The sequence below is a fragment of the Pseudochaenichthys georgianus genome, chromosome 9 (genome assembly GCF_902827115.2).
Source record: "Pseudochaenichthys georgianus chromosome 9, fPseGeo1.2, whole genome shotgun sequence".
Classification (NCBI taxonomy): domain Eukaryota; kingdom Metazoa; phylum Chordata; class Actinopteri; order Perciformes; family Channichthyidae; genus Pseudochaenichthys; species Pseudochaenichthys georgianus.
The window spans coordinates 31,562,248-31,579,621 of NC_047511.1; the positions used below are offsets into that span (position 1 = coordinate 31,562,248).

The 17,374-nt window shown below is 40.5% G+C and overlaps 2 protein-coding genes across 2 annotated transcripts; both read right to left on the reverse strand.

Moving 5' to 3' along the window:
• Nucleotides 1–6,831: 6,831 nt before the first annotated feature.
• Nucleotides 6,832–13,675, reverse strand: slc7a4 (solute carrier family 7 member 4). The gene is made up of 5 exons (XM_034090211.2): nucleotides 13,592–13,675; nucleotides 11,648–12,711; nucleotides 10,324–11,030; nucleotides 10,083–10,191; nucleotides 6,832–8,833 (listed from the first exon to the last, which is right to left on the reverse strand). Exons 2-5 carry the CDS (start codon nucleotides 12,627–12,629, stop codon nucleotides 8,616–8,618), a joined length of 2,016 nt encoding a protein of 671 aa, XP_033946102.1. The 5' UTR covers nucleotides 12,630–12,711; nucleotides 13,592–13,675; the 3' UTR covers nucleotides 6,832–8,615.
• An 897-nt stretch (nucleotides 13,676–14,572) lies between these two features.
• dgcr6 (DiGeorge syndrome critical region gene 6) lies at nucleotides 14,573–17,347 on the reverse strand. The gene is made up of 5 exons (XM_034091585.2): nucleotides 16,990–17,347; nucleotides 16,736–16,896; nucleotides 15,847–15,947; nucleotides 15,613–15,753; nucleotides 14,573–15,469 (listed from the first exon to the last, which is right to left on the reverse strand). Exons 1-5 carry the CDS (start codon nucleotides 17,115–17,117, stop codon nucleotides 15,401–15,403), a joined length of 600 nt encoding a protein of 199 aa, XP_033947476.1. The 5' UTR covers nucleotides 17,118–17,347; the 3' UTR covers nucleotides 14,573–15,400.
• Nucleotides 17,348–17,374: the final 27 nt, after the last annotated feature.

Consider the following 17,374-nt stretch of genomic DNA (forward strand, 5'->3'; position numbering starts at 1 on the left):
TTATTATTATTATTATTATAATATATATATATATATATATATATATGCAAGTATGGAAAAATGAACTCTTTATCAGCAGATCTTTGTATTGCTGCAACTTAAAAAAAAGGTACATTATTATAATGTTTATTATTTAGATATTTATTTGAGAAATTGTGTTTTGGCTATTTCAGATAACATTACATTCCTGACTAATCAAGGTTCTTTATCACGTTGAAAATCTAGTAATCCGATATTGCCATAAAGCTTTTATAACTCCTATCCTCATTGATTTGTATCAATCAATCAATCAATCAATCAATCAATCAATCAATCAATCAATCAATCAATCAATCAATCAATCAATGTTTATTTATATAGCCCAATATCACAAATGTTACATTTGTCTCAGTGGTCTTCACAGTGTGTACAGAATATCAGTATGACAATATGACACCCTCTGTCCTTAGACCCTCACATCGTACAAGGAAAAACTTCCGGAGAAAACCCACAGTTTAAAGGGAAAAATGGGAGAAACCTCAGGGAGAGCAACAGAGGAGGGATCCCTCTCCCAGGACGGACAGACGTGCAATAGATGCCGTGTGTAAATTGAAAAGATAATACATTTGCAACATAGGTAGTCCAAATGTTTGGAAATGCATGTGTGTATAATAGGAATATGAATCCACGAGGATATCCATCCAGGACCGATGATCCAGGACCACGGCCACGACTCGCGATCCAGGGCTCGGGATCAAGGACACAGGACCGCAGGATCATCCATGACTCCGGATCCCGGCGTATATAGACACCAAAAAGAAAGAAATGTGGGGAAGCTGGGTTAATCGGAACATGAGAGTACACAGGTATAGACAGAGAGAAGGAAGAAGTAAGGTGTCCCCTGACAGTCTAAGCCAATAGCAGCAAAACTAGGGCTGAATCTAATCAGCCCTAACTATAAGCTTTATCAAAAAGGAAGGTCTTAAGCGCACTCTTAAAAACGGATAGGGTGTCTGCCGCCCGAACACAAACTGGAAGCTGATTCCACAAATGTGGAGCTTGATAAGAAAAGGCTCTGGCTCCCATTGTACTTTTAGAGACTCAAGGAACAACCAACAACCCTGCATTCTTGGAACGCAATGCCCTAGTAGGACAGTAGGGTATAATGAGTTCTTTAAGGTAAGATGGCGCCTGCCCATTAAAGGCTTTGTAGGCGAGAAGAAGAATTTTAAATGCTATCCTGTGTTCTATCGGGAGCCAGTGTAAGACAGCCAGAACAGGAGTAATGTGGTCCCTTTTCCTAACTCTGGTTAGTACACGAGCTGCAGCATTTTGAATCAGCTGAAGCGACTTGACTGACTTCTTGGTACTCCCTGATAATAAAGAGTTACAATAATCCAGCCTAGAAGTAACAAATGCATGGACTAGTTTCTCTGCATCGTTTTGAGGCAAGATATGCCTGATTTTTGCAATGTTACGTTGATGGAAGTAGGCGGTCCTTGAAATTGATTTTATGTAGGCGTTAAAAGATAAATGTTGATCAAATATAACACCAAGATTCCTTACAGTCTCACTGGAGGCCAAATTAACATCAACCAATTACCGCTTTCATTAAGAGTCAGAGATATTACTGCTACCTTGGTATAAATGATCGAGGATATTTCCTATTATCTGTAATTTAAAAAAGGAAAATATATCCCAGCTCCTCAGATTTCTTAGTCTTGTATTTTAAGATATTGAATGCTTCTCAGAAAATAAACAATAATTATAAATATTCCTTGGTTCATATAAAATAATTGGCATATTATTCTATGATGAGAACAAATCATTGCTTGCAGCCCTACTGTTTATCAGTGGTCATATCATTTTAGTTGTATAACATAACGATAAGATTATTAATATGAGGATTCTAGGGCCCCTTTAATAGGGTATTGATGTCTTTTTGCCATCAACTACTCTCTGCGATACATTTCTTCGAAAAAGTATCTGCTCTTAGGCTAGCCTATACTAGTGCTACCCCAGATCCTGCTCCCTTTCTGTGCCCTGCTGTCCTCGACCACTTTGTATCCCTCTCTTCTCTCTCGGATGTAGTCAAGCACTTGCGGCCGACAAACTGCACCTTAGACAGCATTCCCTCTCGCTTCCTTAGAGATGTTTTTGAATCAGTTAGAGCAAGTGTTTTATTGCTTGTAAACACTTTTCTTAGCTCAGGATGTGTCCCAGCTGCCTTCAAACATGCCATGGTTAAGCCACTACTTAAAAAGAAAAATCTCGATCCCTCCATTCTCGCAAATTTCCGGCCCATCTCCCAGCTACCCTTTTTATCTAAAGCCCTGGAGCGAGACGTCTACGCCCAGCTGCAGTCATTTTTATCCACGCATGGTATCCATGAAAAATGTCAGTCTGGCTTTAAACCTATGCATAGTACTGAAACAGCCCTTTTAAGAGTTTTTAATGATCTGCTTTTAGCCGCCGACTCAGGCAGCCCAGCTGTCTTGGTGCTGTGAGATTTAACTGCTGCCTTTGACACTGTGGATCATAGTATCCTGTTGTCACGGCTTGAACAGTCTGTAGGCATTACAGGCTCTGCCCTTGCATGGTTCAGGTCTTATTTGACGGACCGTAGCTTCTCAGTGCAGTTAGGTGTCTTCTCCTCTGCCAAAGCCCCTCTTACCTGTGGGGTTCTCCAAGGCTCGATTCTGGGCCCCATCCTTTTTCTATTTTATATACTGCCCCTAGGTTCAATTCTCACAAAACTTAATATCCCCTTCCATTGTTACGCTGATGATGTACAGATTTATCTGCCTCTCAATCAAAATGCCAACTCATTACAGCAGTTGAAGGACTGCTTAATAGAGATTAAATCCTGACTGAGCCAAAACTTCCTCACCCTTAATGAGAGCAAGACCGAGGTCATCTTTTTTGGACCCCAACCAACAGTCTCCCCGGTTGATATTCTGGGCTCCCTCAATAAAAATATCCTCCCCTCTGTTATGAACCTTGGAGTGACCTTCAACAGCGCCTTTAAATTTGATAAGCAGGTTAGCACTGTAGTCAAGACCTGCTTTTTCAAAATACGACTATTGGCTAAGACCAAGTAGTTTTTTATCTTTTAAAGACCTAGAAAGGGTTATTAACGCCGTTGTTACCTCGAGACTGGATTACTGCAATGCTCTGTATGTGGGTATGGACCAGGCCTCAATTAGACGCCTCCAGCTAGTTCAGAATGCAGCTGCACGTCTTCTCACTGGCCATAAAAAGCGTGACCATATCACCCCAATACTGGCTTCATTGCACTGGCTTCCAGTTCGGTGCAGAATAGATTTTAAACTCCTTTTATTTGTTTTCAAAGCCCTAAATGGGCTGGCTCCTGCCTATATAGCCGAACTCCTCCATCGCTACACCCCAGGCAGAGCCTTAAGGTCGGCTGATCAGCTGCTGTTGATAGTGCCTAAGACCAGGCTTAAAACCAGAGGGCATCGAGCTTTCGCAGCGGCTGGCCCTAGGCTCTGGAATACTATGCCCCTCCATGTGAGGTCGGCCCAGACCCTGTTTTTTTTTTTTAAATCAACACTTAAAACTTATTTTTTCTCTCTGGCTTTTGTTTAATTATTTATTTATTCATTTATTTAGTTCTTTATTTATTCATTTAGTTCTTTATTTTAATATTTATAACATAGGATTTCATAAAGTATTTTTAAAATAGTTTATACATTATTCGAATATAGGAATAGTAGATAGGATTACTTAAAATATAGTACCTTATATTTCATATTTTTTCCCTTTAGACCCTTGCGGTTTATTCTTAAAAATCCTTACCCTTACCCACCCCCCATTTTCCCTCTGCTAGTCTATGGCCTTGTAGAGGGTAACAGGGTACAGAGTCGCTTAGATAAGCGGGGGAGTGCATCTGACGAAGAGATAGGTTGTTGTGCTCCCTCTCTCTAATAGAACTGCTCGGGTCTTGATAGATTGAGTGGGGAAGTTCATGAGATCTTTCTAGAGGGTTATCAAGAATAACTTTTATCCAATGACCTTTTCCCTCTCTGTCTGTGTCTGTGTATTCTCTTGTTCCGATTAACCCAGCCAAATCTTTTTTCTTGTTTTGTATCTATATCTACGCCGGGATCCGGAGTCGAGGCTGATCCTCTTGTTGTAGTCCTGTGTCTTGGATCCTCTATCCTGAGTTCTGGATTAAGTTGTGGACTTCACAGGATTGTAGCTGACATTTTTTTTTTTTTAAATAAGACTATTGGCCAAAACCAAGTCGTATTTATCTTTTAAAGACCTGGAAAGGGTTATTAACGCCTTTGTGACCTCAAGACTGGACTATTGAAACACTCTGTATGTGGGTATGGCTCAGGCATCAATTAAACGCCTGCAGCTAGTCCAAAACGCAGCTGTACGTCTCCTGACTGGCCACAAAAAGCGTGACCACATCACCCCAATTCTGGCCTCCCTACACTGGCTTCCAGTCCGGTTCAGAATTGATTTTAAAATCCTTTTATTTGTATTTAAAGCACTAAATGGGTTGGCTCCGGCCTATATAGCTGAACTCCTCCAGCGCTACACCCCAGCCAGAGCTTTAAGATCTTCTGACCAGCTGCTGCTGGTAGTGCCTAAGACCAGGCTAAAAACCCGAGGGCACCGAGCATTCGCAGCAGCTGGCCCCAGGCTCTGGAACACTCTTCCCCTCCATGTGAGGTCGGCCCAGACCCTAGGGGATTTTAAATCCACACTGAAGACACACTACTTCTCTCTGGCCTTCTAGTTAGAGTGGGGTTACGACTCCTGACTGTTCCATGTGTTGTTTTTATCTGTTGTGATGTATTGTGATGTAATGTGTTTTTATGTGTTTAAATTACATGTACAGCACTTTGGCTCGACCAAAATCATTTTTAAATGTGCTCTACAAATAAAATTTGATTTGATTTGACATCCTCGTGGATTCATCTTCTTATTACAGACACATGCATTTCTTAAAATTCGGTCTATATGCTGCAAAATGTATTATCTCTTCGATTTACACACGGCATCTATTGCACGTCTGTCCGTCCTGGGAGAGGGATCCCTCCTCTGTTGCTCTCCCTGAGGTTTCTCCCATTTTTTCCCCTTAAACTGTGGGTTTTCTCTGGAAGTTTTTCCTTGTACGATGTGAGGGTAAGGATAGAGGGTGTCGTTTTTCTCATACTGATATTCTAAACAATCTGTGCTGTTGCATTTGCTGTAAAGTGTCTCTACTGTAGGCTATTTCTATTATATGTACAGCACTTTGGCTCGACCAAAAATCGTTTAGAAATGTGCTATATAAATAAAACTTGATTTTATTTGATTGATTTGATTTTGTATATTATGCTTCCTGATATATGATATGCAGGCTGTATCTGAATAGGTAGCCTTCAGCAGATGGCTCACTCTGAGTCAATCACACTTAAACAAACACCACAGAGACAGATGTGTTTATAGATTCTAAGTGCTTTCTGACAAAGGTCAGATGTGGGTTGTTTCCATGGAAATACAAGTGTTCGAAAGGATTCAATCTCTGCTGGTTCAATACAGATATTTTATTTCAGTTCCTCCAAGATAATCTGAGGTATTCCTCATTAGTGCTCCGAGATCACGCCACACATACTGTAGGTCAATATGAACTGCCTGTAATATTATGTTTGCCCCACGCTTCATGAGGCTTGCTTTGCAGCGGTAATTTGAGATGAATTCAGTTGTGTTATCTGAGTCTACAGAGCCACATACGATTTTGTCAGATTAGTCAAACACATCATGTATCTGTGTTTTTATAAACCTGACAGATAGCGACACAAGTGTTAGCTAACCTCAAACACCTGATTAACAATACAAATCCTCTGTATATCTCTCACCAATATTACCTGAACCAGCACCTGATCTAACTCCTAATTCCCTTAAAAGACAGCTCAAGACCTGAGGGTTAATCCTTAAATTGGGTTAACTTTACAGCTGTGTCATCAAGCATGTAATTGAAGTTGACAAAGCGATTAATTTATATGAACTATGGCATTTAGTCAAGTTAACCCTTAAATGGGCATTCACATACATATTTTGGAAAATGTATTGCTATTTTCTACATTACACCCATATTACACATGAACACACCCCAATTATATTGGTATTACACCCATGTTGCACTATTATTACAACCGTATTTCACCTATATTATAACCATGTAACACTTTAATTATACCCATATGACACTATTATCAGACCCAGAATACACCCATGTAACATCAATATCAATATCCAGGCTCTGGAACACTCTGCCCCTCCATGTGAGGTCGGCCGAGACACTGTTTTTTTTAAACACACTTCTTCTCCCTGGCCTTCTAGTCAGAGCGGAGCATGACTCCTCTTGACTATTCCCTGTGTTTTTTATATATCTGTTGTAATTTATTGTCTTTTATTGTGATTGTAGTAATGTGTTTTTATTACATGTACAGCACTTTGGCTCGACCAAAATTCGCTTTTAAATGTGCTTTATAAATAAAACTTGATTTGATTTGAATATGTCACCTATATTACACCCATATTACATCCTAATTGTTATTGCACCCATTTTACACATGGACAGTCTGTCAAATGACTGTATCCCCAATGATACAGAAACCACTTAAGGGTCAATCAAGAGCCGAACATTTGCACTAACAACACTTTGATTGACTTTGATAAGAATCATGTCTATTCTAAAATACATTCGACTAAACTTTTAGTTTCATTCTGTCCTTAAAGTTTTTCGGAATTAATTGTCTGTATTCATTTGTATAATGCGATTCCCTGAGGTGATACTGCAGTGAGATTATTCCACAATACTGATTTTTTGTAAATGCTGCTTCAAAACATTTATTTGTTTACATTTTTATACAGACACAAAAAAGACAGAGAAAAGAGGTGAGGGAACGTTAAGCTCAAAGAAGCACCACAGTATCAATATCTGTCACTGGCCCCAACATTGAAAGCAAATGTAAAACCTAAAATTACTAGACAATAGTTTTCAGTGTGCAAAGTTGTACAAAAGTCTTTGAAATGATGTCAAAATGCCTTCTGCTTTACATTCTCTTCCAAGTTTGTTTTTATCCAACAAAATGTAATAAATAAATCAGTACAACGGATTGCTTTAACTTTGGAAATCAGTCTGCATTGGTTCCAACACATTTAAGGCCATTGGTTTCTGATGCAACACATGCAAACACAAACTAGAATGAATAGAAACATAGCATCTGCTAGGGATCTTTTAAGGTACTTTTACCTATGTGATAAAGAAGAGAGCCTCACGTTCACATGTCGACAGTGTACGCTGTGGGAATGTTTTCTGTATATTTTCCTCACATGTGTGCCTTTCTCTAATCTAGGTCAAACTGCAGACTGGCAACAGGGACTAATGCAAATCTGCTGGGATTACTCAGGCCTCAGACACAAGAAGCCCATCCCATAACATAACAACCAATATCTGCCCGATCACCAATATTATACCCTGTTTGTGAAGATTCCCATTCAGTAGGTTTGTGCGTGCCTTGTATATCCAATAATCTTATTATCTTTCAGGTTATTTCAGGAAATCGTTATAAAATCTAGAAAGACAAACCTCAATAAATATGTGCTTTGAATTCTAATCTCACACCAACGGGAGAAAGTCAGGAAAAGTTTTGCTAACCAAAAGTGTGTGAGAAAAGACTGCACAATATCAGTGACACAAGAACGAGCAGGGTCATGGGACGAGATTTAGGAGATTAAGTGAAGCATTGAAGTGTTGTCAGCCACTTAGAGGCGAGCACACTTTACTGATGGAAACTAATAGGGGTACATGCAAAACATATAGAACAAACACAGAAAAAGGAAAACTCAGAATAAGATTTGTAAAAAAAGCAATAATAGAATAGTAATAATAGAAAAATAAAGACATATTTGAGGGTATAAGATTAAATGATCTAAAATAAATCACTATACAAAGGGGAGTTAATGAGTACCAAAAGGAGGAGATGGACAGAGAGGATCCAAAACACAAGAGCATGTAATTTCTCTGAGGCTTTGGGGATTAGAGTGTGAGTAAAAAGGCAACAATGTAATCTCACAAGTCTGTGCATTCCTCTGCTTAACTTTAAAAAAAAAATCATGCAACACATGAACTCTTAATATGCTTCAAATGATATCTAAATTACAGTTGTTGTGTGTTGATTTTCCAGCTTCAGATCCGTGTTAGCATTTGTAAAAATCGTCCACTGAGTATACTTAACTAAAAGTTTGTCACAAAGAAAGCACCACATATAACCTATTACTGTGTGGATTCTGACAAACTGGCATGGTTTCTAGAATACAGCTGATCTTAAAAGATATATGTAGATAACACAAATTTTATGCTAATAGTTTACAGAAATAATAAAGCTCTCAACTGTACATTCCAGTATTACAAGATATACAAATAGGCTTCACAAAGACATGGAGAGCGTGCATCCCATCCGGTGGTGTGCTTACACTTGCAAAGCAACGAGTACAGACTGTGGCGGGCCAGTCACACGGGAGTGAGATTCAGAGAGGACACGAGTATAGTAAAGCGTATGAGTCGAACGGAAAATACCAGGCAGCACTAATGACTTTTTTTTGGTCACACATCATCTCTTCCCTGCGTTCTCCTCAGCTGTGGAGGCAGTGGGGCTGCTGAAGTCGTGTGCAGAGGTGTCCATTTGTCCTTCGGGCTGGACAGGCTGCACCGTCTCTACTAGGCTGCCGCTGGGAAGCACCACGTACCGGGCGGCCATGTCTTCGGGCTGCAGCTCCCGCTTGCCCTCCTTACTGTGCCAGATCCCATAGCCAAAATACACAAACAGACCTGTGGAAAGAACAGCAGGAAACATAATGAGTAACCAGGGCACACTGTACACAGGTGAGAAGGGAGAACAAGTTATGCCACTTGAGATACAAGATTTGGTTTATGAAATGTTGATGACTTTCATATTTAAATTTTGCAAAAATATATATATTGGTGTAATAAAAAACAGATTTTAACAGAACTTTAATGTCACAATTAGGGCTGTACGATCTGAGGACAAATGCAATTCAATAATTATATTACTTGTGATGCATCAGTAGATAGTAAAGTGAACACAAAAGTTTGCTTTACTGCTGCTTCCAGTATACTGCTTAAATACAACACATTGCTTTTCTAATAAAAAAAGTAAAAAAATGCATGAGGCTGAAGGGAATATACCAGTTTTTGTTGTTGTTGTCATAAACAAAGTATTAGACAATGATTCTGAACAGAAGAAGTCCCTATGTAAAAAGTCATACCATCACAAATGTTAAAACAGTTCATCCATAACCACCCCACGATAAAAACATTGGAGCCCTCAATGTTTGTCAAAGGCTTTATGTTTACTTTAGCCAATAAAACCCAGTACATATCAATTTGTATTTACTCTTTAGTGAAATATTGATGATTTGTTTTTAACCCTACCTAAAGTCAAATTAAGAAATCCCAAGTTTTGTTTTCCTTCAGTGGCCACAACTTTCTCCAGGGAAACACTGTGAGAGATGGAGCATAGCCTGAGACCCTGTCAAGTGTACTTTTGCATGTGTGTGCATCTCATTAACTTGCTGCAACTTCTGACAATAATCTTTAAATGGTTTACTGATCCAGAGAAGGCTTAAGCTAATGCAGCTGATCATGTTTCCCCAGTGATCCCCCTTACTGACAGGGCATTAACACTGCCTGACCACCATCTACATCAGAGGAACTTTGACTCCAGAGGGAGTTTCCCCACCACACACTCCCCCCCTGCTTGTAACACCATCCATTGGACTCCTTTGTTAACTTCTGTAACATAGTGACATCGCTTCTATTGGCTAGCGATCCAACACATTGTACGTAATAGGCTAAGGCCCTTAAGTAAGCAACATGCAAGGCAGTGCTTGTGTAAATAGGATGTTGTTTATAGACTGTTAAATAAATCCATCATGTTCTCAGTTCAGAAAAAATATATACTTGTTTTGCGGGATGTGTTTGAGAGACAAAGCAATTGAGGTGAGTATGTTTCTCTTCAGCCGCTACGTTCACTGCCTGATTTTTTGTGTTTTCTTACCTACACCGATCCATACTGTGAATCGTATCCAGGTCAGATAGCTGAGCTTCATCATGAGGAACACATTGATGAGGATACTGGCAGCTGGAGTCAATGGAACCAAAGGTACCTGTGCAACAATGAGCACCATTAATAATCCATTTATTAATTATGTAGTTTTCATGACATTTGGCTTTGAATACAATCTATCTGTGACCAAACAGAGTGTAAGAAAACAGTATTTAATCACAACTTAGCTCACCTGGAATGTTTTGCTCTTGCTTTGTGGCTCGTGAAGCCAAATGAGCGTCAGGCTGAGAACATACGCTAAAATAAAAACCACCAGCAGCATTGAGAAGCTCCAGATTGGCAGCTGCAGCTGATTGGTTCCAAACTCTAACACAATACAGAGGGAGACTGAGCTCACAATCAGTGTGAGGACGCAAAAGGCCACCACCTCGCCCGGCTCACAGTCCCCCAGCAGCTTGCCGAGGTACGGTTCCCAGTAAGCCTTCAGCTGACCCGGTCCACGCTTCTCACTTGACACCTGTCTCTCCACCAGCTGCAGTTTGTCAGAGAAGGACTCGTACTGCTTCAGCTCCCCGCTGTCCTCCCTGATGGTCTGAGACTCTGTGGGGGCAGGGGAGGTCTCAGAATTTGGGTTGGGAGACGTGGAAGCGGTTCCTTTAGAGCTGATTCTGTCGGGCTGGAAGCGCAGCACAATAACACTCGCTGCCACAAAGGTGTATGCTAGGAGGGTGCCGATGGACAGGAACTGAACCAAGGCCTCCAAGTCAAAGATGAGAGCCATGGTGGACATGAGGATCCCGAACACCAGGATAGCATTGACGGGGACTTTGGTGACAGGATTGACCCGTGCGAAGAAGGAGAAGAACAACCCGTCATCTGCCATGGCGTACACAATCCGAGGGAGGGAGAAGAGATTACAGAGCAGCACAGTGTTCATGGCTAGAAATAGAAAGAGAGAGTCAATATCAGAACTGTAGTCAAAATATAGCACTGTTCAGGCTATACTACTTCCAGAAATGAATCATCATTTGTATCAGGTCTTAATGGTAAGGGTAGAAATAGGGATAGCCAACAGCAAAACATGCAACCCAGTGAGACCTTATACCAGACAATGCTTCATGCGGAATTCACTCGTTTGTGCACAGGCATTTGTTTGAGCGACAATGGCAAAGAAAATGTTGTTGTCTGTTGTGGGATGAAATGTCTAACTAGGTAATGTGTAAATAAGTTAAACTCAAGCACAACCAGATACAAGTGAATAAAAAACAAAAAGGAAATATGTGAAGTCTTGGGAAAGAAAGTATCCCGGCATGTTGAAGCTTCACTGAAAATGACACGGCTAAACTGCTCTGCTCTGCTTTTGTATACCAGGAACTGTGACTCAAACTGTAAACTGTTACTCAATATAAGAGTTGACTAAAATGGCAACCATTCATTCATTTCCGACCACTAGCTAAGGCCTGGTTGCACTTTTAAAAGTAAGACTTGAGCCCTCTTTGTGTTATTACACCTAATCAAACAGCAATTTACCCTCTCCGTTAAAAGTTGACACTCACCGCAGATGGAACCAATTGCCACGATAATTCCAGCCCAACTGTAACCCCGGCGGAAGAAGGCATCTGCCAGAGCTGAGTTTGGGTCCAGTGAATGCCAGGGTACCATTAGTGTGAGCACTGTGGAGACCAGGATGTAAGCTGCTGCTGCCAGTCCCAGGGAGATGGCAGTGGCAATGGGAACTGCTTTCTGTGGGTTCTTGGCTTCCTCACTTGAAGATGCAATTACATCGAAGCCCACAAATGCGTAGAAGCACGTAGCCGAGCCTGCCAGTATTCCAGATAGCCCGAAAGGTGCAAACCCTCCTTCTTTCGCGCTCCAATTGGCTGGTTCAGCCAGCATAAAGCCAAATACCAGGATGAAAATGATGACAGCCATGCTAATAACGGAAAATATATGGTTTAAGTAAGAGGACACTTTAACTCCAAAGGAAATGAAGAACGAGGCAAGTATGAGAATCCCTGCTGCAAGGAGGTCCGGGTAATGGGCCAGGAAGGGCACGTTCCACTGCATGATGTGTGTCTCTGTGAAGTTCTGGATGGAGTGGTTAAAAATGGAGTCCAGATAGCCACTCCAGGCACGTGCTACAGCAGCACCACCAATCATGTTCTCCAAAATCACATTCCAACCAATGAGAAAGGCCCAGATCTCTCCCACGGACACATAGGTAAACATGTAGGCAGATCCTGTTTTGGGAATGCGTGCTCCAAACTCTGCGTAGCAAAATGCGGCCAGCAGTGAAGCAAAACCTGCAAAAATGAAGGATATGATGACAGCGGGCCCAACCATGTCTTTAGCCACAGTTCCTGTCAGGACATACAGCCCAGAGCCCACCATGCCCCCGACTCCCAACAGAGTCAGGTCCAGGGTGGAGAGGCAGCGTTTCAGCGACGTGGCCATCATGTCATCATCCAGTGTCTTGAGTCGGTTCAGTTTCTGACAAAAGCGCACAGCTGGGGAGCAGCCTCTCGGAAAAGTTGCCATAGCTACAGAGTTAGGGAGGCCAGTTGGGCGGGAAGGTTTTGAAACAGTCAGATTAGATCTGGGACCTGTCCATCAAGCGTACCTGCAACACAAAGCGCAAAGGTTTGTATAAGAACAGGAAAAACATCTGCAGGTGTTTGTGTCAACCTACTGTGCATTCTACACATTTGAGATCACATAAGGAAACACAGAAATATAATCCTTCCACTTTAGGTATATTGAACACACTGTTTCATTCACATATGAAGTTTATTGCTTTGCTACGAAATAAAGTAAAAGGAAACAAATCCTACAACCCAATACATAGGCTAGTCTATCAGGCTGTTCACCACACTTTGATCGATCTTAACTAGATGTTGGCACTGTGGCCTGCAGGTGCATGCGTGGCAAGGGCCATCACTGAGGCCAGTCCACGTCATCTTACCATGAGCTGATGTGTAGAAACACAGCCTAAAATACTGAAACAATAGAAGATGCAGGTAATGTTTGGTTCTTGTTTGACTGCCAACAATGTCTTTGGGTTGTATTTTTATCAGTGAGTCCACACATTCATCCTCTTGCTCTGGGCGGTGCATCATCCGACTCCTGCCCTGGATAGGCATATGGCGACAACAGGACGCCTCCTCTATAATTACGTAACGCTTTATTCCCCACTAGAAATAAATCCCCCCCGTCATAAACAACAATACAAGTCTACACTCTGCAGTATATCCATGACCACATTGTGTACAGTGGAGAGAATAGCAGACGAATATAATAGGCGTCGTTATAAAGCCAAATTAATAATTTAAAACAAAATGGAAACGGATGCTTAAGAGGATCGGTAGACTTCCTCCATCCTGCTTTAGATATGGGACATCGCACTCTGAATTCACCCATGAGCAGGTGTCATTATCTTAATTATTTCATTTACAAGAAGAAAACAGTCATTAATAACATAGGAAATGCTTTCATCACTTTACCGTTGTTGTTCAGGCTCTGTCATCTGTGCTGCAGGTCCGGAGCTGTGAGAAGTTGCCGGTGTGCATCGCCTGATGATGGAGCAGAAGGTGCGACGAGGAATAAACCCAACATGCACCGCCTGGGCTCTTCTTAAAGGCACAGTCACCTTTATACTGACAGGGCTTCCCCACTGCGCCCCACCCGTGTTACAGCAGCATGGGAGCACATCCGCCCAGAGGTGGTTCCCGGACCCTGACTACTAATGTGCAGTAAACATGTTTATCCTATGCTGTAATAATGTAACGGTCAGGCAGCATAGGTAATAACTGTTAACTGTCTTGACCTACTTTAAGTGACCAGGAATCAGGTTTATTGCCAAGTAGGTTTTTATGTTCATGATTTTTATTCCATATTGCATTCCTTTTTATTCCATTTCATTCCAATGTAAATACTATTTTATATTTCACTATATTTTTTTACTATTTTAAATATTTTTCTAGTTCTCTTAAAATCTGAGCCCTACAATAAAGACACATTATTATAGAATAGAAACATATTTTAACCAAAAAGGAGCCTGTATATGGGATCATAAGTATCTTCAATTTGGTACTAGAATAAAGAAAATGAACATTAGGATATAAATGGAGTCCTGCTGTTGGACCTGGTCACCTTAGCAGCAGCAAGCAGGGCCTCCTATGGTTCACATATGATGTTAATGGATATAATGAAGAAATTATAGTCCAGGTGGGATGAAATCAACACATTTGATTGAATCCATCTTAGTTGGACAGACCGGGCCTTGTTTTGTGTCAGTTTTTTTCTGTTTCTCCCTAGGTGAACAGGTGCACGTTTTAATTGTCTCTACATTAATTAGTGAGCAGTGGCAGTGTGCCAGTTAAATAATTTGGAACCCAGTTGTACACAAATTACTGAAAGAGATTGACTATAACAGACTTCGACTGTTGAAATGTTTACAGAAGAAGACAAAGACTTTTAAAATATTTGTTTTATGAAAACATACTTAGGACACGTAATACGTAAGGACAAATACCATACTGATACCATCCATACTGTTCTTGTTCATAAACATATCATATCATTAATTCATTAGCCAACACTGACCATAAACAAATCTATATAAATAAGAAGGGGGTTAATTCACCCTAGTAACAACGCAACTTAAAAAAGAGAAACATTAAAACAAATATATTATGTGAAATAAGGTAGCAAAATCGCAAAAATATCAGAAACAAAATGAAGGAACTGTATTACAATACTGTTCAAATAAATAAACAATAAAGTGTTCAAAACACTGTCACTTGATACAAAGGTATCAGCCGGCCCTTATGGAGCGTTTCACTGTTGAAAGGTCAAATCAATTATCCCAGGTGCCGCCATTTCTGTGTCCTTAAGTTACACATCGATGCTCAACTATATCATTTCTGGCAGTCTGCTTCATCAACATTTGGCTTGAATATGTATACACTAGGTCTGTAAAGGAATTGCAACACACCAACTTCCTAATTTCACAATGTGTGACATGGCAGATAAGTGCTTAACAATTTGATGTTCTTCACCACCTGCTACTGCTCTCTTCCCAGGTCTGCAATCATCTCACCCTCGAGAACCAGTCGTCTTCTACAGGTCCTGATGGTGATTACAACCCTTATAACAACAAGTGATAAACATGTTGTTTAAGAGCACAATGCAATTTGTCGACCATTGTTAAATCTCACAATTACTGGACTGTGAGCATATGTAGTCAGTGGCCTTTGCATGACATTTTCAGCCACCTCTTTTGGCAAAATTAGGCCTCTTTTTCAAGGGATTCAATATTGTGACTCCTTTTGTTGAAGCTTGAGGATCAATTCAAGTAGATTCATCTGCATTGTCAGCTCCTGAAATAACACATAAGAGTTGAAAAGAGTAAGTCAGGACATATATCACCATCTGCTAGACATTTGCTGCATCATAAAGAGCAAGTTTTCAATGCTACACTACCGTAGTATGCTTTTTATCTGCATTGAGTATAGACATTAACCTGAGGATTGGTGGTGATAAAAAAACCAGGGACTCCCGCCTTCTCCAAGGTGTTCTGCTGGTCAATCACTTTCTGATCCATTTCTGCTACAATCTTTTTATCCATCACCCGTTGTTCCTCTCGCACCCGAATTTCCAGAGCCTGATAACAAAACACAAAACTAAGTAAAACAATCATAAAATAGCAAACATCATAGTCCTTTCAGTACACAGAGGAATCAGGGTAATGCCTTACCTCTAACTCTGCTTGCTGGTTAGATTTCAGAAGCGTGAGGTTGTGAGACTTGCATGTCTGCAGAGCATCCTTGTGTTTTCGTAGAAGGTCTTGTTTGAATGCTACAAACGGAAAAAAACAACAACTAACATTTACTATTAAAATGATACACTTAGGACCAGTTCATTGAAGCATGTTTGTACTTGACATAGTTCTTGATTTGAGGGTACACAATTTGACATGCATCTCGTGATTTTCACTAAATTCCAAGCTGGTTTAATCTCGAAATTAATTTATATATCTGTCAAAAAACTAGTCCTTTAACCAAAACCTGCAAAAGGACCTAAAAAGGCAAAAACTCAAACAAAGATCAGCTGTTAAAAATACCAATGGAGCAAGAACATACTGTTTGTCCTTTAGTCAACCTAGAAAAAATAAGAATCTGTCACTAAATTGAACAACTGTAGAACTCATGAAATGTGTTTATGCAATTGAAGAATTATCTTAAAAAGGGGATACAAGCAAGATTTCAATTTCAAAGCTGGTTTATTAAAAAGTGTTTGGCTCAACCTCACCAATCACGCACCAACATTACTAGGCCAATCATGATTACAACTCTTCAGTAATTTTGCCTTTATTTCAAAATAAGAGCACACTTCTCCCCATGATAACTTTATCAAGGATTTACAAATCAATGCTTAAACTGCTTTTAAAGAATCAAATTGCCTGGATGAAAAAAAATAAGATTATTTGTTTAGCCTGAAATATGTTTGTTATTATATAAAGCTACATTTGGAGAACAGGGTTTTGTATACATTTTATTATCCAGGGTACAGGAATACACTTGCTTCTTAGAGCAGGCCTCATCAGTAACGGCATGTTTTCCTAGAGAGAAAGGTAGAGCACTCACCTTGGCGTTCACTGTGCAGCTTTTGCCTCTGGGTGTACAGATTTTTCTCTGTAAGGTGCTGAATATCCAGCAGCCCCTGAACAATCTCATAGACCGTCCCATCGATGAGAGCCAGAGCCAGGTCACCCAGCGTGCTGTAGGACAGCCGCTGCTGGAAGGAGCTAGCCAAGGAGAAAAACAAATACAAACATCAAGATGTAGTTGTATATCGCCCCTCAGACTGAGTGACATCTGAGTTGGTTGAAAGAAATTACCTTGGTAAATCTTTAACTAAGGTTTGCAGTTCAGATAACAGGTAGTAATGTCTTTCTTGGTGTTTTGCAGGATCGCCGTCAGTGACTCCGGGATAAACATCCATCTCCTTAACTGCATGGATGAACATATAAACACATTCAGCTAATGTAAAAGCCGGCTGAATTTATCCTACCAGTTTTGGTTAATTTAACTATTTTATCACAGAAACCGGTATGTAAGTTGTCTTTAGGAGACTAACGTACATATGACTATGTTCGTACGTTAACAAAAACCGGTTAAAGTTAGCCAAAAAATAGGAAAAGTGAGTGTTTGTATTAGCATGGATGTAGCTCATGTAGCTTCCTTTCAAATTTAGAAGAGGACCCCAATTGCTGTCTGTCAAGA